Genomic DNA, 22,702 nt, shown 5'->3' with positions numbered 1-22,702 from the left:
CTTACTAAGGCCCTACCCGATCACTCAGTTTGGCCGGGCAGCCTGCTCTAGGAAGAGTCCGGGTTGGTCCAAACTTCTATTTACGGATGATGGAGGCCTCTGTGCTCATTGGGACCTGCAATGCTGCAGAACTTTTTTCCCAGTGCTATGTCTCAATACAATCCTGTCTCGGTGATGAAGACAATTCCTTGGACTTCATGGCTTGGTTTGTGCTCTGACATGCACTGTTAACTGTGGGACCACATATAGACAGTTGTGTGCCTTTCCAAATCATGTCCAATCAACTGAATTTACTACAAGTGGACTATAATCAAGTTGTAGAAACATCTCAAGGATGATCAGTGGAAACAGGATGCACCTGATCTCAATTTTGAGTGTCATGGGAAAGGCTGTGAATACTTATGTACATGTGATTTTTTTTTTTTTATTTATATTATAAATACATAAATACATGTGCAGAGATTTTAATGGGGTATTGCCTGTAGAATTGTAAAGAAAATAATGAATTGAATCCATTAAGGATCCATAAGGCTGTAACATGAAAATTGAAGTGCTGTGAAAAATTCCAGATGCACTGTATTCTCAAACCTCACCAGGCATTATAAAAGAAGACTCTGAGCTGTTACCTTTGCAAATAGAGGTTGCACAAAGAACTGACTAAAATAGTGGCAATAATTGTGTAAGACACTTAACAACAAAAATTATAAACTATTTTGATTTTGCAATTGTTTTATCTCCATGAAAACATGAGTGCAGAATATTTTTGTCAGTATTTTAACAAAAGATCTAAAGGTTGAAAAATAAACTATTTTTCACAGCCTTCTTTGGTCATATTTACCAAGTGTAACAATATTAGTAAAGACAATCTAATATACCACTTCCCACCTTCTACTTTTTCATAAATGTAGTGACAACATTTTTGTACTGTCCTAGATTGTTTTCAAGCACTCCCTGCATGGTTATCCTAACAAACACACACACACACACACACACACACACACACACACACACACACACACACACACACACACACACACCAGCTCAGGTCCCAAACTGTAACACCTGAGTGCTATTTAAAGAAACACAGTATGATTAGTGAGCAGCAGCACAAGGGAGAGAAAGAAGGAGTGAGACAGATAGTGGAAGGAAGTCTCAGAAGGGGGCTCAGGGGAATTTCTGGAACCTTCTATTTTAATGGGATTGTCTCGGTCTGACACAACATTTTGTATACAGTACAATCCACTGTGTGGGAATTAGAAGTGGATGGATGCATTTATAAAACCTCAATTTTATTTAGCTTATACAGTGATCACTCCGCATTATCAATGGTCATTTTAATACCAAGAAAAAATCAGATACTGTAGGTACCTTAGATATATCCTTCCTAGGCAATGCTGAAGGTTGAAAGCACTTCTTATATTGCATAACAGCCATAATATTGTTGATCTCAGTGAGCTAAATTGCTGGTGATTGACACTGTAAGAATTCTGCTAATTTCAATTTTAAATTTAGCTTCAGCTTAGAAAGAGACTAAAAATGATACTTGGTGTCAATTTTATTTTATCAGAGTTTATTTTTGTAATTTGCTGCTGATGCTGTGCTTCATTAACCACTCCTGTAGCTTACCACCAATTTGTCTAATAATACCCTTAATACTTCTAATTCTAGGTACAAGTGGTGTAGAATTCATTAGGCATGTCCCTTGTGGTTTTCTATTTGGAGATTTCTTGATATACTTTAAGGTCTTAATCAGAATAAAATTACAACCAAAATAAAACAAAACCCAAAAACTTCCAGTGACAAAAGCTATTTGCCTGATGAGAAACTCCACTAAGACTATAAGACACATTTTTTGAAAACTTTTGAAATGTGATATTATGTGGATGATTTTGAGTCATAATTATGCCCTAGTGTTCAAATATTTAAAACTCGAGCAAATTAATTACCTACCAATAACATTCTGAATGCTGTGGTAGAAAAAGATATCAGGCATTCTGTAGCCTGATATGTAATAAATTTGGAAAACACAACTTGTGTTTCCTGGATATACTCTGGCTGCAATTATACTATGGATACACAATGAATACAATTACATTTTGTATTCAATTTGATTTATATGGTGTTTTTAACAATGGTTATTTTCTTTAGCAGCTTCACTGAAACCTGATTATATAGTTTTATGAGTGAATGAACAAATAATAGATCTCTTGATCTCTAGATCTCCATGATCTCTTTCTGACCCTGACTCCTGTTCCTCTATACCCTTGGACTTTGCTACTGACTCCTTCCTTTCCTCCCTTTCCTGAACTATGGACCTCCTCTGCCCCTTGACTACAAAACCCAAGAAGACTTCTTCTCCCACACCCTGACTGTCAGAAGTTTTGCGCAGCAATCAACGAGAACTCAGATCAGCAGATAGGAAGTGGAAAAAAATCACAACTCGATGTAGACCTCTCATCAACCTGACCAAATTTTCCTCAGATGTGACTTCTGCTAAGACTGCTATTTACAAGGAAAAGCTCAAGGCCTCTGCAAAAGATCCTCATAAGCTCCACAACATCTTCTCTTCACTACTCAACCCCCCTGCACACCAGTTTAACAAGAAGGAATGCAGCCGCTGCGGTGCCAAATGCGTCCTGTGCGGCAAGATGGGACCAGCAGCGAAAACAGGCACTCCATCGTCCTCTCCAGGGAAGTCCAGATGGCAGTGACCCAGGGACAGGCAGTTTCTTGCTCTCACTCTCTCATTCCTTCTCTCCCTCCCCACCCACATGCCTGCCCACCCGCTCCTCGGAATCTGGGAGCACTCTCTACCACTTTCTGCCTCTCATGCCGTGGGGGAGGAAGTCAGCTCAGGCTGGACAGTTCCCTGGCGTTGAGAAGGAAATGTTGAGAAAGAAAGGCGTCCTGGACCGCAAGTGTGTGGGTGAGCCCTTGCGTGAGTACTGGAAAGGAATGTGCCAGGGTGTAAATTAAAGAAAATAAAGAAAGCTCTGCACTGTGAACTTTTGTCTGTCTATCTTTCTTCCAGTGCAGTGCCAATGAATTTGTTAAAGTATACTTCAAGGCTCTTCTCTGTTCTGGCACCGCGGTGGTGGAATGAACTTCCCCTAGATGTCCGTACAGCAGAGTTCCTGACTATCTTTAAGCGACGGTTGAAGACCTACCTCTTCCTGAAACACTCAAATTAGCACTTTCCAAGTTTGCTTTGTAGAAATCAAGAGGTATAGTCTGATTTATACTAAGTTTGTAATCTAGTGTACAAGTGTAGCTTTATTCATTGGTAGAGACTCAAAACACTTTTGTACGTCACTCTGGACAAGGGCGTCTGCTAAATGCTGCAAATGCAAATGCAAATGTAATAGAATTGAAAGAAGGTGCACTTTTCCCCTGTGTTTCTAAGTACCATTTTTTAAATATATATTTCTCGTTTTCACCTGAAATATAAGCTTGGGACTCAAAATCCTATTATCTGAAAAAAGCATAGAAGAATATCATTCTGAATGGGAACATTCACTGCAAACTCCAGGGTGCGGTGCGGCAGGAAATGTGGGCTATGATTGTTCAGAAATGTTGCATGCTTACATTAATGAATAAGGATTTACAAAATCGGACATTGTTTCACTTTTCCTGTCATCAGTGAAGAACAACTCTTGTCTGCCCATATCTGAACCTCAGTCATGAACAATGACTATTCTTTCATCTTCATTAAGGACTTCCTTCTAATAGTCAAGTTGAAATTGAATTTCCAAACAACTAAAAGTAGTACAAATGTCTGTACAAACTATTGAATGCAAATATAATATTAGCAGTACATAGACATTGCATCATTCAGGAAAGAGGCAGAAATGAACTCCCAAAGATGAATGAATTTTAACCTCAACATAAAGACTTGAAAGGGAGGGAAACATCAGGTAACAAAGTATTGACATTCAAAATTCCTCTAACATGATGATCTGAAAGGCTGTTGAACAAGAAAGAAGCTCTTACTCCAAAACAAGAGTCAGTATTTTCTCTCTTTATATCAGACACATTCTTATTGCATCACTGTAGTTATTTATAAGATGCCATTTCGAAAGGGAGCCAAACTGGGACCACATGAATACAGATATTTTTTATTCTGCATTTTGGTCTAAATTGCTCTCTGCATTTTGGTCAGAAGTCTGATTATACAATTTATACTTTACTGCTTTCATCTGCACTAGTCAGTGAAGCACTTGGCAACTGTCCACCCAATTGCTGGGGGTTAGTTAATATTATGAAGTGAAAGGTTCCATGAACTTAATCTATTTAAAAAAGTAGACTAGATATATTCCCGGTATGGTATATGCCCATTTGGTGATAATTTCTGTCATTTCATCTTTAGTAATGTAGTAAGTAATCTGTAGTACTCCCAAACATATACTGTCACGCCTTTTGTATACCTAAATCCATTAAGGGTTTACATGAAGCCTTTTACAGTCAAATATTTCCATTTAGAGTTATATTTAACTTTAATTGCTCCATGTTAGAAACTACATATTCAGTAAGAATATGATCATGTAGAAATGCAATTTTCTATGAAGTTGTAAAGTATTGCAACACCACTGTTCATCAAGCGCCATGGACTTCAAAACACAGATTTTAAATCTAGTTTAACCAGTTAGATTTTTGGGGTAAGCTTGTGCTTATAATCCTGGAAATTGGTCTTAGTTGTATTAATGTCATGCATTGTTATGTAATACATTAATCAGACTGCTACATACAGGTTTCTTTTTCTGATATACAGTATTTTGACATAATTTAAAGCTGGTATTACCCTTGTAAAACAACCCTTATTAAAGCTGTAACAATAAGCCTTTGGCTGTAGCTGGTGTGCTAGATCCATATTTTGTAAGCCTACATGATTTTGAAAGACCTAAATTAGCATATAATATGTGTTTATGGTCCCTACTGTAGTGAAGTAAAACTTTGTATATCAAGATTTTCACGTTTTCTAGTTCTCAAAATTGAAGGCTGATTTGAGATGTTCTGATCATGCAGAAAAGGAAGAACCTGGCACAATAATGAGAAAACTCCATCAATAACCCTTGTCCTAATCAGTTTTGAATTTTCTGTTATAAGTCAATGGATAGGCTGGGTAACTCCACTGAATATATATGATTCATAAAGGAGAAAACATTGCTACTGGTGATGGGGGCTGCAGGCTCCAAAAAAACTTTACAGTGATATCAATTTAAAGAAATAGCACATCCTAGTAAAAGAAGAGGGAGGGAGTAGCACAGTGTTTAAGGCATTGGTCCCTCTGAAGGTCACAAGTTCAAATCCCAGCACCACCAACCTGCCACTGCTAGCCCTTGACAAGGCCCTTAGGGCATCTGCTAAATGCTGTAAATGTAAACGAAGAGAATGTAAAGCACCAAAGGCAGAAGACATTTGGTGCCACCCAGATATTCAAGTCAAGTCAAGTCAAGTCAAGTGGCTTTTATTGTCATTTTTACTATACACAGTGGTACACAGTACACAGTAAAAACGAAACAACGTTCCTCCGGAACCCTGGTGCTACACTAAACAACAAAACAACATAAAGTGCATCGAGTGCAGCCTGGTGCAAACAGTGCAAACAAAAGAACAGTACAGACAGACAACACAAGACAAGACAAAGACAAAAACAAGTATAGCGCCGACTAGTAAACCTACTGTATACTTACATATACAGTACTGTGTGTGGTGAATGTAAAAACTATACCCAGGAGAAAGTACAAACAGAACAGAGCAATGTAGTGCAAAAAAACAGCAGCAAGGAGGTGCAAAGACAGCATGTAAACATTATACTGTAGTATAAAAGGTGCAAAAACAGCATGTAAACATTATACTGAATATAAGGTGCGAGTATAAATAATAATAAATATATAAATGGTGGTGGAGTGGATCGAGATGAGTGATGATTGTGTTTAGTCCAGGTTGTACAGTTCAGTAACACACAGAGTGAGTGTGTGTGTGTGTGTGTAAGTGAGTGTGTGTGAGTTCTGTTCAGTTCTGTGTGTTGAGAAGCCTGATGGCTTGTGGAAAGAAACTGTTACACAGTCTTGTTGTGACGGCCCGAATGCTTCGGAACCGTTTTCCTGATGGTAGGAGGGTGAAGTATGTGTGTGAGGGGTGTGTGTGATCGTCCACAATGCTGTGTGCTTTTTATTCTTAATCCATTTAATTTTGTAAAGCTGCTATAGGATAATGTTCATTGTTAAAGTCGCTATATAAAAAACCTGAATGAATTAAATTGAATTAAATTGAATTGAACTGAACTATGCAACAACCCATTGTGACAGTATTCAAAGCCCTTGATTTAAAACATATAGGCATAGAGGATCAATCTGATAATGAATTCGCATCACTAAATGTCAAGTCTAAAGTGTATTCACAAAATACACCAACAAAAGTCTTATGCTTGAAAAATGACATTAACACCACCAACCAAATATAGAAGTAGACCTCTTTTCTTTCATTTTGTGAGGATATCTACAAACTTCTCATAGTGACAGAGCACGCAGAAAATAAGGCACTAGGGACCCCCATGACAAGTAAAAAATAAGACTTGACTCAATTCCAGCACTGAATGAACAAGAAAGTTTTGTTCACAGAATGAGTATCTTGTGTGTGACAACTGTAAAGCCATTTAAAAGATCCGACAGTTTGACACGATGCAACAACCTGTATTGAAACTCACGTGTGCCGTCAAAGCGCGTCGCGATGGTGTCCAGAAACGTGTTCTGAGGCGCGAGCAGTCCCTTCATCACCGGCATCTTCACGACACGGGAAAAACGAGGAGCCCATCAAACTAGAGAGAGAGAGAGAGAGAGAGAGAGAGAGAGAGAGAGAGAGAGAGACCCCTTTACCAAAGCGGGGAGGAAAACAAGTAAAGAGACCAAACCGATCGCGAATTTATGTCCTTTGAAAAGAGCGCGCTTGTTTCTCTGCCGTAATACAGTAACTACACAGGAATCTGTCCGGTATATGAGAGAGAGAGAGAGAAAGAGAGAGAGAGAGAGAGAGAGAGAGAGAGAGAGAGAGAGAGAGAGAGAGAGAGAGAGAGAGAGAGAGAGAGAGAGAGAGAGAGAGAGAGAGAGAGAGAGAGAGAGAGAGAGAGAGAGAGAGAGAGAGAGAGAGAGAGAGAGAGAGAGAGAGAGAGAGAGAGAGAGAGAGAGAGAGTCAGAGAGAGAGAGAGAGAGAGACAGAGAGAGAGAGAGAGAGAGAGAGAGAGAGAGAGAGAGAGAGAGAGAGAGAGAGAGTCAGAGAGAGAGAGAGAGAGAGAGAGAGAGGGAGGTGTGATGCTCCAGGTTACATCACCACATTACCTGTGTGGAATGGAGTGACATGCACTTGTAGACGCTCTGTCAGAAGAAGAATGCAGATACAATACGTCTTCAACATCTAATTTAACTGTGGAGCTCAATAAATTCATGGTGACAAGAAAGAAATGTCTTTGCAGTAATGATTCTGTAGAAATAATGCGGTAATGGTATGATTATATAGAAACACATCTGTGTGTACTTTTCATATTTACGTTAATTTTATAAAAATCATAGTTCATCCATTTCACCAGTGAAGGTCTGAAAATGTAACAAAATCATTAATTAGATTGAACCCTATAAATATATATTATAGCTATTTAAAACTAAATGTTGCACTTATATGGTTTAATCTTTTTAACTGGGTATGAAATAATTTTTTGTAATCATGTTTACAAAAGTTGCACTGGAAATTTGGTCATTCCACAAAAATTACATAATTTAAAAAACACTGTTTTTAGTGAAACTGACTAATTGTGCATTAATGTCAGTGACTCAAGAAATAATAGCAGAATAAAAGCAAAACAACATAAATTCATGCTTCTCCCTAAAAGGATATTACAAAAAAAGTTACAATCCCCTTTACAATTGTGTACACCCTTTTAATTCAATTTAATTCAATTCATTTTTATTTGTATAGCACTTTTAACAATTGACATTGTCTCAAAGCAGCTTTACACAGAAAATACGGTGATCAAGAATGAATAAGATGTTCTTTATAAGTGCAAGTTTGTCCCTGATAAACAAGCCGGTGGCGACTGTGGCAAGGGAAAACTCCCAAGATGGCATAAGGAGGAACCCTTGAGAGGAACCAGACTTAAGAGGGAACCCATCCTCATCTGGGATGCACTGATTGTCCATTTATTACAGATATATGATGTTGCGGGGTACAGTGATGGTGATCAGATGCAAACTGTAATCCTGAGTCAGTGTAGCAGACTGTTGAGATTAACTACAGTGAAAATCCATCCTCAAAGCTACTGTTTTTCATGGATCCCCATGGGAATGGGTCATGTAAACATCAATTGCAATATATTGCCTAAAGTTTGTCGACAACTGGCCATAAGACTCATATGTGATTTTTGACCATCCCATTTCACATTTAGTCCCCATTTGCTCTTATAATAATCTCCACTCTTCTGTGACTAGTTTTTGGAATGTGCTTGTAGAGATTTGTGCTCTTTCGGACACAAGGGTGTTGGTAAAGTCAAGTATTGATGTAGGGTGAGATGAGGTGCAGTCAGCATTTTAATTCATCCGAAAGGTATTTAATAGAGTTGAGGTCAGAGCTCTATAGCAGGAGAACTTCTACTCCAACTCAGGCAAAGCATATCTTCATTGAGCTGGTTTGGTGCACAGGGGCATTGTCATGCTGGAACAGGACTGGGTCTCCTAGTTCAAGTAAAGGGAAAGTTTCATGCTACCACATCCAAAGACATCCTATACAACTTCTTGCTTTCAGCTTTACAATAACAGGTTGGGAAAGAACCACATACAGCTGGGAAAGTGAGGTGTCCCAATACTTTTTCCACATAGTGTATGTTGAACACCCAGGCCTAGATTAAGAAAGTTCCTATCTCCATACTTATATATAGCATACACTACAGGAGATATTCACAGACACTGCAGAAAAGTCAGTGGTGTGTGGGACGAAAGTAAAAAAAAAAAAAGGAATATATATACATACAGTGCATCCGAAAAGTATTCACAGCACTTCACTTTTCCACATTTTGTTATGTTGCAGCATTATTCGAAAATAGATTAAATTCATTATTTTCCTCAAAATGCTACTAACAATACCCCATAATGACACTGTGAAAGATGTTTATTTGAAATCTTTGCAAATTTATTACAAATGAAATACCTCAAATTTATAAGTATTCACAGCCTTTGCCACGACACTCACGTGCTCATGTGCAACCTTTTTTTACTAATCATCCTTGAGATGTTTCTACAACTTGATTGGAGTCCAGAGGTGGGAAGTATCGGAGTACAAATACTTTGTTACTGTACTTAAGTAGATTTTTCTGGTATCAGCACTTTACTCCACTATTTATTTTTCGGACAACTTTTTACTTTCAATCATTACATTTTTACACAAATATCTGTACTTTCTACTTCTTACATTTTCAAAACAGCCTTGATACTTTTAGTATTATTTCTTCTCATTGAGTGCTGTTTTCAGCCTATCATCCTATCAGTGCACGGCTTTTTCACCATATCACTGGTGTATTATTTCCTGGCTATCAGACGTAGACGTAAGCAAGCGGAGCTAACAATGAGCAAGGCAACAAGAGGAATCATTAATGTAAAAATAAATAAAACCAAAGACATTCCTCAACACCCATGGCCATATATAAATATATATATATATATATATATATATATATATATATATATATATATATATATATATATATATATATATATATATATATATATGGGAGATGTTCGAAATTATCGGTGTAAAAAAGTGCTGGCTTTCAAGAAGTCGCGGTCAAATTTGAGAAAGCACATACAGGTAATCTAACGTTTTATTGATATATCTTTGTCATGAGCCATTTAAATGTTTAATGTTTTTTTCCCTACAATTTTGTTTGTCTTTTATATAAGGGATGCTGCCACATGTTGCTATTTTTTAAATAAGAATGTTCTTAATGTTCATAATATCCGTAGTATGTAGCTGTCAATATGAAATCTGAGGTTTGAACTTTAATAAAATGCACAGGAAAACTCACCTTAAATTGTCATTCGAAAAACATCATCATAACTTTGATTTGTTTTCAAGGACAGCTGGAATAACCCTACAATCTGGGATATGGCTTTGTGATGGCAAATAAATAAATAAATAAATAAATAAATATATATATATATATATATATATATATATATATATATATATATATATATATATATATACACAAAAGGACACCTGACCTTTCCTCCTATATGTGGTTCTTTTCCAAACTTTTGCCACCTCTGTTGGAGTCCACCTGTGGTAAATTCAGTTGATTAGACATGATTTAGAAAGTCACACACCTGTCTATATAAGGTCCTACAGTTAACAGTGCATGTTAGAGCACAAACCAAGCCATGAAGTCCAAGAAATTGTCTGTAGACCTTCCGAGACAGGATTGTATTGAGCCATAGATCTAGAGAAGGCTACAGAAAAACTTATGCAGTATTAAAGGTCCCAATGAGCACAGAGGTCTCTTCCATCTTTAAATGGAAGACGTTTGGAACCACCAGGACCCTTTCTAGGGGCCAAACCAAGCAATCTGGTAGGGCCTTAGTAAGTGGGTTGACAAAGAACCCAAAGGTCACTCTGAAAGAGCTCCAGCGTTTCTCTGTGAAAAGAGGAGAACCTTTCAGAAAAATAACAAACTTTTGCAGCACTCCAACAATCAGGTCTGTATGGTAGAGTGGCCAGATGGAAGGCACTTCTCAGTAAAGCCAAATGACAGCCCACCGGAAGCTTGCCAAAAGGCACCTGAAAGACTCTCAGACCATAAGAAAATAACCTGAATGCCAAGCGTCATGTCTGGAGGAAACTGTTGTCTGAGCAACGCTCATCACATGGCCAATACCATCCCTACAGTAAAGCATGGTGGTGGAAGCATCATGTTGTGAGGATGTTTTTCAGCAGCAGGAACTAGGAGACTAGTCAGGATCGAGGGAAAGATGAATGCAGCAATGCACAGAGACATTCTTGATAAAAACCTGCTCCAGAGCGCTCTTGACCTCATACTGGGATGATGGTACATCCTAAGCACACAGCCAAAAAAACAAAGGGGCTTCTACTGGACAACTCTGTGAATGTCCTTGAATGACCCAACCAAAGCCCAGACTTGAACCAGATTGAGCATCTCTGGAGAGATCAGAAAATGGCGGTGCAGCGACGTGGCCCATTCAACCCGATGGAACTTGAAAGGTTCTGCAAAGAAGAATGGGAGAAACTACCCAAAAATAGGCGTGCCAAGCTTGTAGCATCATATTTAAAAAGAGCACTGTCTAAAATGGCAAACAACCGGAAGGTGTTCACAACTCGGGTAAAGATGGAGGGGGAACTATATCTGAAATCGTTATTGAATTCCCTGTCTAAGAACACCTCCTCTGGCCTGGTCGATGGTGGTGGTTTCTGTGGAATTCCTCCATGAGTGAGGGGTCGAGTATGTGTGCACTATGTACGCAGGCATGCTATCACTGTATAATGGTGAAGGAGGGTCTTGTTCTCTGTCAGGTACTGAGTCTGGGGCATTAACGGGTTTGAGGAGGGAGAGGTGAAATTATTTTTTTCTTAGGTAAAGGCGCAGATCTGGAGGGAACAAGGATATAGAGTGTTTGGTGAACTGGGATATTTGTATGCTGTCGTCCCCTCACATTTACACGTTTACTCAAGTTTTTTGACAGTGGTGTGGTGGGTCGTCTCTTATCCCAGAGGTCCCTCATGTTGGTGTTACCCTCTGGTTCTCCCTTTTAGTTATGCTGCCATAGCGAGTCTTGCCGGAGTCCAAACTGCACAGTGATATTAACTTTCCTACAACAATAAAGACACTTAATAATCCATATCCTTCTCTTCCTGTCACCCTCTTCTCTATCTCTTTCTCTCTCTCTCTCTCTCTCTCTCTCTCTCTGTCGAGTTAAACATGCTCCTGAGGCTCCAGTGACCACTGTTCCTGCCCCTCTCCCCTCCGTGGATCTTCCCACTTCATCCAGGCCTGCCTCTGGATAGTTTTCTCTTCGACTGGAGGCCACTCTGTGCAGGGACGGTTTCTCATCAACGCCTTGGGTGGTTCCATGAAATTCCGGAGCAAGAGCGGGCGCTTTGAGGATGGATTGGACTGTAGTTAATGTCAACAGTCTGCTACTCTGACTCAGAACTACTTTTCGCTTCTGATCATCATCACTGTACCCTGCAACATTGTATATCTATAAATGGACATTCGGTGCAACCCAGATGAGGATGGTTTTCCTCTTGAGTCTGGTTCTCTCAAGGTTTCTTCCTTATGCCATCTCGGGGAGTTTTTCCTTGCCACAGTCGCCACCAGCTTGCCACCAGGGACAAACTTACTTATAAAGAACATATTCACTTTTAATCACCACATTATCTGTGTAAAGCTGCTTTGACACAATATTCATTGTTAAAAGCGCTATACAAATAAAAATGATTCAAATGATTTGAATTGAGGTAAACTGGGTAACTCGATCCAACACTATGTTTTTTGTCCAGGCCATACTTTCTGAAAATATGGTTCATTAAAACCTTGCCTGTCTCCATGGATGTGGGATGAGAACAAATGTACAAACTTTAGAGAATCTTACCACTGCAACCTATTGGGTGTTGTGCCCCTGTAAGTTTGGGAGGTCTGTGATGAAATCTACCACAATTTGGGACCATTTGGGTTCCAATAGGCCATACGAAGTTAGTACTTGGGAAAAGATCAAACAACCATCCACATATCATCTGGTGTCTGATGATAAGGATGCAGGGATGTACTGTCTGTTGGGGCCAATCAGAAGAAGCAGGTTCATGGGCTTGTGCTTTTTGTATCTCCTTCAATATGTCCCAGCATACTGGAGCGATGATGACTGAGGGTGGAAAGATGGGTTTGGGCTTCGATGGTCTGTCGATGGGGTCTTGATGGCATGAGAGGGTGTTCTTTGTACCTGGGCAATAAGTCACTGTGAAATGAAAAATAAAACTTAAAGGGATTGACACAAGTTCAATTGTTTGGCCTGCTTGATGTACTGTATACAAGATTTGTTGGTCTGTTATAACTTGAAAAGAGTGCTGGGCCCCCCTCCAGCCAGTGTCTTCAATTCTCCAATGCTTTCTTAATAGATAATAACTCCCAGTTGCTCTCTATAGGGTTTAGTTCACGTGAGTAATAAAACATCAGTAAAAGTTTGCGAAGCCCAGAAACCTTTGTAATTCCTTGGTATTAGATGGAGCGGGCCAGGATGTTACTGCTTTGATTTTGCTGTTGTCCATCTCCACACCCTGTCAGCTTATGACCAGTGTTGGGCAGTAACGCGTTACAAAAACTTTTAAGTCAAAGGTAAGCTGTGTCTTTCTGGTTTGAAGCTCGTATCTACTGTGATAAACAGCAACTCCAATCTGTTGAAGCTCCTCCAGAAACTGCATGCTAGAAGCTAGAAGCTAGAAGCTAACCCGGTGTTCTGTTCTACATTGTTGATAGTTTTCATACTTCAGCTGTGAAAGAAACATTTTTAAGAGCTCAACGCAACAGCAGAAGCCACTTTAGTTTTTGATTCTGAATATATTATTCAGCTTGTTTTGTTATTTATTTCAGAAATCCTTGTGATGTATTCAGTTTGTGCTGGTCTGACTTAAATAAAATAGTGTTTAAAAATTACTTTGTGTTTAAGTCAGTTTTGTGTTTGTATAGACCATAACACATAAAAGGGCATTAATGATTACTTACTTTTTGGTGTAAGTAATCAACAAAGTAACTAAGTTACTTTTTGAATGAAGTAACGAGTAACTGTAGCTAGTTACTATTTTTTAGTAACTAGCACAACACTGCTTATGACATATCCCAAGAAAGAAATGGAGTCCTTGTGGAGTCACACTTTTCAGCTTTGACCATGAGCTGGCCATAATCGTTGCAGTACAGTGCATACCTGGTCTATGTGGCTACTATGGGTTTTCGAATAGTTTAGTATGTCATCTATATAAACAATAAAAAAATTATTTAGCATGTCACGCAGAATTTCATTCATGAACGCCTGAACCACTGCTGAAGCATTAATGAGGCCATACAGCACTATCCAGTACTCATAGTGCCCCCAAAGTGGTGTGGAAGGCTATTTTTTTACTTATCCCCTCCTTCAATCCTGATAAGATTGTAGGCGAGTTAGTAAATTAATGTGCTTCCTGGAGCTGTTCAAGGGCGGACAGCACCAGAGGAAGTGGTGTTGTAAGGTAGTGTTGTGGCTCTTGCTTTGCTGAATACCTCTCCCAGGTCCCGATATTCTTCAGGAACATGGATAGGTGTATTCCATTTGGGACTTTCGACCGATGCAGAGAAGCAGGGTAGTTTGATATTATTGTCCATGCATCTTATGATACAATTCAGAGACCACTGACGTAGTTCCTTGCAGGAGCATGAGATCACAGGGTCATGCTTTTGGAGCCAGAAAAATCCAATTATAATAGGTTGTCAGAAGAAGATATAACAAACAAAGTGAGCTCCTCCACATGAAACAGTTCCAATCAAAGAAAAATAAGAATGGTATGATGAGTGATGTAGCCGGGGCTGATAGGGCTATTGTCCACTGCAGTGATCCTTATTGGCATAATGCATGGTTCAATGGAGAGGTCAAGATCTTTGACCACCTGGCTGTGGATAAGGTTGGCCGTGGATCCAAAATCTATGAGACCTGAAAGATTGTGCAGTACATTAGTAAGTTGTAATTGTACTGGTTACATAAGACAAAAGAAAGTAAAGAAGTGAAGCTTACCTTGACAGTTTGAGGACTGGGTTTTTCTGGGCAGGTGGCACAGCAATTACTAGTCCACAATAAAAAACAAAGCTGGTGTCATAGGTGTCGCTGGCGTTCCTCTGCCAATAACCATGTCCGGCCTGGGGCACTAGGATTGTCTGTGAGTCGGAGTTTGGCATAGGTAGCTCATACGAGCTCCGTACCTCTCCATCGTTTTCTCAGACTGCTGCAGCCCAGTGCAGTGTCTTCCGGAAAGCAATTTTAGCAATAGGGAGCATTTGGCAGAATCCTCTGCATAGGTCCCCGGTCGATGTGCAAAATACACGTTAAAGAAATCCCCAAAAGCATTTGTCGGAGCTATTAATTTGTTCGGTAATGCTAAATTTTAGAGGTTCAGCATAGCACGGAGAGCTTGCAGCAAAGTGGTTGTTAGCAGACTGATGAGCCTTTAGCTGCTCCAGATAAGCCAAAATCATTTCTTCCTGGAAAGCTGGTAAGTATTCTGTGAGGTAGACTTAGAATCCGGTTGTGTAGAATTCATGTTGCGGTTTAATGGATCAAAACAAAACATGTAATCCACAAACACAGTACTTAGTAGCAGGCGATGAGGTTCGGTTCACAAAAAGGCAGTCCCTGGGGCAAACAAATCCAATAAATACAACAAGCAGAAAGAAAAGGTCATAAACAATAGCAGGGTCGAAGCCAGTAGATCTAAGAACATGAAACACTGGTGAAAAAGGCTAACAACAGGATATAAACTTCATACAACATTGAAGCCCCAAAGGTGTTCAAAACTCGAGTGATCGCTCCCTCTGGTGGACTGGAGGGGAACTGTATATGGAATCGTTACAACAGGTCAAAGAACAGGGTCAGTTATGATACAGTACCCCTGGAGCTCAGAGGTTTAAGGGCCTGGAGCTCAGAGGTTTAAGTGCAACTGGAAGCTTCTGTCACCAAAACAAATTCCTTGAAAGTGCAAACATCCTTGGCAATAAAGCTCTTTCTGCTTTCTGATTCTGATGATCAAGGGCCCAAGAGTGGCAGCCTGGCAATACTGGGGCTTAAACCCCTGACCTTCCGATCAGTAACCACTGAGCTATCACTTTTCAAGTTTTCGCATATCTCAGGTCGTCAGGAAGCTGGGGTCAGAGCGCAGAGTCTGCCATGGTGCGGCGCACCTGGAGCAGATAAGGTTAAGTGCCTTGCTCAAGCGCCAAACAGTGGCAGCTTGGCGGTGCTGGGGCTTGAACCAGTAAAAGAAAAAGATCCATTTTCCTGTTTTATATTTTACATATTACTATTATCATTTTATTTTAAATGTTAAATTAATGACAGCTGGAACAACAACATCATAAGATATTTATTGCCAGGTCTTGCATTATATAGTTGCACTACTAGCTACTTTATTTTATAAATTATATTATAAAAATACATTTATAAATTGTCTGCATACACCTGTCATGAAATTATTATTTTTCCCCCTGAATAAACTTTTGGTAAAATTTCCTTTATTAAGTATTTATTACTTTAGCAGGTAAGTCACCCAATAAGACCCGCTTCTGTGCACATAGTGGCACTACACCACAAGTACTGTACTGCAGCTATAAGTATTTACAGGGATGTTAAGAGAGAACACTTTCCAGAGAACTGTTTCTCAAGGTATCAGGACACATTAAAATGTTTATTTTGGCATCAAGTGTGTGTATACTATTTGTTACTGTAAATAATTACATTTATAAATATAGCATTTCTGAGAGAACAAATAGAGATAGATGGATAGATAGATAGATAGATAGATAGATAGATAGATAGATAGATAGATAGATAGATAGATAGATAGATAGATAGATAGAAATTGTTATTTATAATTTATAAAACACATTAATAATACCAAAGGGAAATTTACAGATTACAGAAGCAATCCATGAAATAAAGTGTCCAAGCAAGAGTATTAAGAATAAAAAATAAGCATATTTATTGCAAAACTGTAACATAAAACACTGGGTATAAAGTAGATAGCTTAGTATGCATGAATCTTTGGAGTAAATGCAAGTGCATAACTGTCAGTGCATAACTGGAGTATATCTAATCAATAATATAAATAATTATATATAACCCATTACTGTAGCCATATTTCTAAAGCAAGAGTGAAGAAACATAAAGGCCCTGTTTTAGGTTATCCAAGCTTTGCTTATTTCTCTATGATCCAATTGGTGCTAAAAATTAGTTGCCATGGGTACTTCGGCAGTGGCTGCTGCAGCCATACCCTACATCATGCTGTTCAAGATGACCTGGAAGCATTCACGGAGGTTTTGCACATGCCACAGAAGTGTGATTGTTGCCCAAATTACAGTTGCAAGCCTCCCGCTGCTGCTACATCCTGTAGAAGCACAGCTTAGTTCCCAAAACTCCTGGCTGCAAACTGTTACCCAAACCTGAGTACCTGAACCTGAAGTAGGCAACGTTGCAACGAGTTGACTGTTTATTTCTATTTCCTCGGCATTCACAGCAATGTTTTTAATTGGTTATGCAGCACATTGCAAATGTCTGCTGGTAAATCCACCAGACACAAGTCAATTACAGTAGTGTTTCAATTTAAACAGTTTTTCTCATCCGCTAACAGATGACCTGGTTGAACCATTTAAACAAACCTTCTTTTAAACTCCCCTTTTGTATTGTTCAGTAACGTTCCAGCAACTCCTGGATAAAATGTTTATGGCTGCCTCGTTTGATGACATTTCTTACAGTCAACATAACACTTAGCATTTGACAGAGATCACTGAGATGGTTGGGACTCAAAGAATGCAACTGGGCTTCCACCTGGGCCAGCCAGCCCAAGACTCAAGACAAAAAAGAAGGTAAACAGTTCCTGGGGCTGACTGACTATTATTGTAAATTTGTCTAAATATTATTTTACATTTATTGGATTTGGTAGATGTCCTTATCCAGAGCAACTTACAGATGTGCTTTGAAGTTATTAACCTATTAATAGATACTTTGTAATACTGGTTCATTAGGTGACCAAAGGTGAGATTGAGTTGTTCATTTTATCTTAATGTGCAGATGTACCTGGGATATGTAGCAGTTCAGTTTCTCTGAGATTAAGTTTGAGCTGCCATCCTTAAACCATGTGTGACAGACACACTAAGATCTGAGTGGAAACAAGAGTGTCTAAGGAGGGGTAAGGAGATAATGAGTTGCCCTTGTCATTGTGTGACACTAGTGAATAATCTGCCTGGTGTGATGGTACGAAATTGAGTAACCTAATAAAGTGCAGCTGTGCAGTATGTGCAATTTAACATACATGTGCATGTTTTCTCTGTGTTGGATTTCAGGGAGCAGTAACGTTTCACTGACAACAATTGAGAAAACAGTCAATTTATGGGATGGCTGAACCTCTTTATTATCTTCCTGGGCCTGGTCCAGCACCACTTGCTGTAGATCCAAAGCAGGTCAGGGAGTTCAGTGTGGATGATGGTATTAAGAGGTTGGATTGGTTCAGGAGGAACACCACTGAACACCTAGGTGTGAAATGCACGGCCCGCCACTGACAGGGTGTGTGAGTTGGGCTGGCATGGGTGAAATGACACGCATGCGCAGAATGGGTTAAAACGTCCCACAATGTATGACAAACCTATTTTTTCGAAAATATCGGCGCGCATGCGTAGTACAGTCAGGTAGCTTCAGGCTTCTTTTATTATGAAAAAAAGATTTTTCTAGCTCTACGGGTGTCACACGGACTTCCGGTCTTGTGTCACGTGTGCAAGCAGCTGCTCTGCAGTACTTCCGCCTGCCTCGCGTTCCTGTGTTTACATGCAGCCTGCAGAATGGAGAGACTGCTCGAGCAATAGCAGGTAAAACAAACTCTCCGACTTCATGGCCTTGTTTGGAGGGGATTCAGGGCGACTGTGCGGCACGGAGTAGTGTCTGTACCTGGAACGGAGGCTAAAGAGTGTGTGTGTGTGTGTGTGTGTGTGTGTGTGTGTGTGTGTGTGTGTGTGTGTGTGAGAGAGAGAAGCTAGTGTGCAGCTAGTGTGCATCAGCAGCCTGACTCGCTCGACCTGTTCTCAGCAGGCAGGACTGTAATTTACACTGGAATAATATCAGACAGTGAGGCACATGTGATGTCATGTGATTATTACTTAGGGGGGGTCTTCGTTATGGTTTATATAATTGTATTTTATTTTTATCAGGAGTCCAGTAATCCACGTTCAGTCCAACCCTACAGTCATAAAGGCTTCATTTTGTTCAGTTTCCTTTTCCTCATATTTCATCTAAACACATTATCCACTAAAAGTTTCCGGTTAAACAGATCTACTGGGTTTATTCTGAAAGGAAACTATTGAAGGAATGTACTAAAAGTAAAACATCCTACAAATGAACTTGTTTGAAAGTAAAGTGGGTCATTGCCTTGCAATTCCATGATTTATTCATAACAAGAGCAATAAATCTAAATGGTTTGGTTTCACATGATCAACCCCCAAGACATATTGACACATGGAAACACTTAGTGGAATACTGAGAATGGTGAATGCTTGATGATGATAATAATATAATAATAATATGTATTATTATACATCATCTTATCTGTTGTTTATAGTGAAATGTGCTAAACAGGACTCTGGGATGCATTAATAGGAAGCTCAGATGTCTATGTTCAGACAGTATTATCTCTGGATTTGTTCTTCGGTTTAATAAAGACTGTGCTGCATGGTTTTCAGCATGATGTTTGCTCCCAGATATTATATTGTGATCATTTTGCTTGAAGCTGATGGAATTTGTGTGGGTCATGTGATTGGTGCAGCTCTGTACCCGGCTGATGAAGGTTAGGCATGTGAGTTTATTTAACAAGCTCTCAGCCTCAGATCTAACTAACAGTCTGGCTGCTTTCATGTCGTTGTTTTTAACATTTGTTTAGCTTAGGGGCAAATCTTCCTGTTTTCAGAGGAAGCAAAACGAATGTGCAGCTTGACATTGGAAACACATCTCTGGTTTTACACGTTTTCTACATACATTTACATTGAATGTTATCATTTCCTTTCTTGTCTTGTGGGAAGTTTATTTATGTCGTGTTCTCTCGGTTCCTCCTTCTAATGTAAAAGCAGAGAAAGTTGTTTACTTAAGGCTCATAGCAGTTAAAAGATCTAGGAGAACTGAAAAACATCATATTCTAGCAGATTTGTCATGAAAGGAAATACAGGCAAGGTAAAAAAAGAAAAGTGCAACCTTCTTTAATTCTGTTGTTTTAATTTATTAGGGTTGAAATAAACTGTTGTGGTTCTTGACAACTTTTATAAATAAATAAAAAATGACATGAGGTGACAATGTTTATTTTCTCCAAAAATATAAATGCTCTCTATAAATCTGTAGAATTATAATTAATGTGGAACCACAGAAAACCTGAAGTCGATGTTTCTGTATGAGTTTCACATCATTTTTGGACCACGCTTTTTTACCGCATCGCAGCAGTCCATTTAGTTTAGTCCATTTAGTTTGAAGGTTCGTCTTTTATACAGAGCTCTCTTTAAGATCCTGCCACAGCATCTCAATAGGCTTGATTTTGCCTTGACTCAGTTTTTGGACAGATGGTCTCACATTTGTCTCAAGAGTAATCTGTTATTAATACAAGTTCGTAAGTGATGTCATGAACATAAATAGTTAATGTGCTTAGAGAGGTATGTTGGTCACATGATGCAACATATGTACTTTTCTTCTTCTCTCTGAGCATTAAACAGTTTGAGTTTTCACTGAATGTGCTGTGATGTGCTAGTGAAGGACCACGTTGTATCTTCATATCTCTCTTCTCTCAGTGGAATATCAAAACAAGGCCTTTATTAATGCATTTACACTGTTAGGGATCAAGCTGGCAGATAGGATTGTTTAGGCTCTGTTTGGCTGAAACGCCCACTCCTGGGAAGATTGGCAACGGTCTTGAAGACTTTCCGTTGGTAAACAATTGTCATGAAATTATATCTTCTCACTGTAGAATTTCTAATTGCACAAGTTTAAATGTTTTTTCCTTCATCATTTATTTAGTCAGAAAGCTGATCACAGAAACAATTAAAAAAATGTCCCATCACAGAAGGCTTTTAAGAAATGGCCAATTCTGTAATATACAATAAAAATAATTTAAAATCAGGGTGTTTTGCAAAGTCATGGGTAGAGGTCAACCGATAGCCAGGCACCTTCGCTACCATCGGTATGGATTTTTAAACGATAGTTCCAGCAATCAGCTATTGGTGCCGATTAATCAGCAAAACCGATAAATCTGTCGACCTCTAGTCATTTGTGCTAATGTTTAGCTGCCTGCTGTTAGCTCCTGATATTCTTGAATCAAAATGATTATATATTACAGCCATAACCGATGCAATTTATGCCACAGACTCGCATAGCTTGTGTCCCACTCTATAACTAGCTGCAGCAGTGAGTAGCAGCAGTAGTCATTCTAACCTTCTTTGTTGAGTTCAATGGCTGTGAATTGAATTGCATATGATTTCCGAAATGTCACGCGAATGTAGCAATAGCCGTGACACGTTTTGTTACACCTGTAGTGAGTTAAATTTGAAGCCGCTGAAACGGAGTATGACAGCACTTGTAAAGAAGGCATATGAGTTATACTTTGGGATTATTAGAAGATTAGTGACCAGGACAAAGTATTATCTCCTCATATACGGTTTGCATTTTGTGCAAACAGGTTGTGTGTTGGGTGTCCATCCATTCAATTCATTTTTATTTGTAACATTTTAACAACAGACATTTTCTCCAAGCAGCTTTATAGAGATAAAGCAGTAATAATAGAATGTTTGTTCCTTACAATTGTAAGTTTATCCCTAATGAGCGAGCCAGTGGTGACTGTGGCAAGGAAAAATCCATCAGATGGCATGAGGAAGAAACCTTGTGAGGAACCAAGCTCAAAAGGGAACATCCTCATCTGAGTAGCAAAGAATGTCCATTTATTACAGTTTATCATTATTGAGGTGTGCAGTGATGTGGTCCTGAGCCATTGTAGGAGGCTATTAGTATCAATTACAGTCAAAATCCATCTTCTTGATTTTTTTTACAAACTTCCATCCATGCCTTTTGCCATTCTAATGATATAGAGGGAGCAGATGGACCATGTAACTGATCGTTACGTCTGAATGACGAATGTCTCAGGATTCTTCCAAGTACTAGCAGTTTAATCCCTGCCTCTGCAATGAGACAAGTGGTACATGAAGAAAAGTCCCAAAACCACCAGAGTTGTGGATGATGTTGCACATGACCCACTGGTTAATCTGAAGAACATTCCTTTCACCTTTGCACATAAAATTTGGGCTAATGAACAACTATGTTTGTTAAGGCTATGAACAAGAAAAGTGAAGCCTTTGCATACTTGCGACAGCTGTTTCCACGCATCAGTGATGCCAAGACAAAAGAAGGTGTTTTTGTCGGCCCGCAGATCCGACAAGTAATGAAGGATAGTCACTTTGATGACTTTCTGCAGTGTGCCAAACGTACTGCATGGACTATTCTTTCTCTCGCTCTCTCTCTCTCTCTCTCTCTCTCTCTCTCTCTCTCTCTCTCTCTCTCTCTCTCTTATACTCGCACAGACTCTTCTGTCCCGTGACTCCAAATCACGGGCCACTGCTGTCTCATTATTATTATTATTTAAAGCCACTACATCCTCAATGACCTCAAACTTCACTCCCTACACTATTAACAAAAGTTTTTATCCACTCATAAATAAAAAGGATCGACTGATTACGCAAAATGTAGTTGATTAAAAAGTAAGATACTTGGCTTTGAAATGAGTTAAAGTATGTGCATGGCTTACCTGGGGAAGAGACGGCACCAGGATACAGCATGGGAAGAGGCGAGCTGGCAGGGTGAATGTGATGCTGGGAAACCTCAGGTTTTTAGATTTTATC

General features: G+C 39.2%; 1 protein-coding gene across 1 annotated transcript in view; it reads right to left on the bottom strand.

Annotated features, from left to right (window-relative positions):
- Positions 1–15,530, bottom strand: part of kcnh8 (potassium voltage-gated channel, subfamily H (eag-related), member 8) — a 62,857-nt gene extending 47,327 nt beyond the window's left edge. The window contains exons 1-3 of the mRNA XM_046844287.1: positions 14,814–15,530; positions 14,306–14,732; positions 6,707–6,817 (exon numbers count right to left, since the gene is read on the bottom strand). Coding sequence (XP_046700243.1) covers positions 6,707–6,782 — 76 coding nt within the window. The 5' untranslated portion in view covers positions 6,783–6,817; positions 14,306–14,732; positions 14,814–15,530. The remainder of the gene's footprint in view (positions 1–6,706; positions 6,818–14,305; positions 14,733–14,813) is intronic.
- Positions 15,531–22,702: the final 7,172 nt, after the last annotated feature.

The sequence above is a fragment of the Silurus meridionalis genome, chromosome 29, assembly GCF_014805685.1.
Source record: "Silurus meridionalis isolate SWU-2019-XX chromosome 29, ASM1480568v1, whole genome shotgun sequence".
Lineage (NCBI taxonomy): Eukaryota > Metazoa > Chordata > Actinopteri > Siluriformes > Siluridae > Silurus > Silurus meridionalis.
Note: the sequence above shows the minus strand (reverse complement) of the source record. Positions and strands in the feature narration are given on the sequence as shown.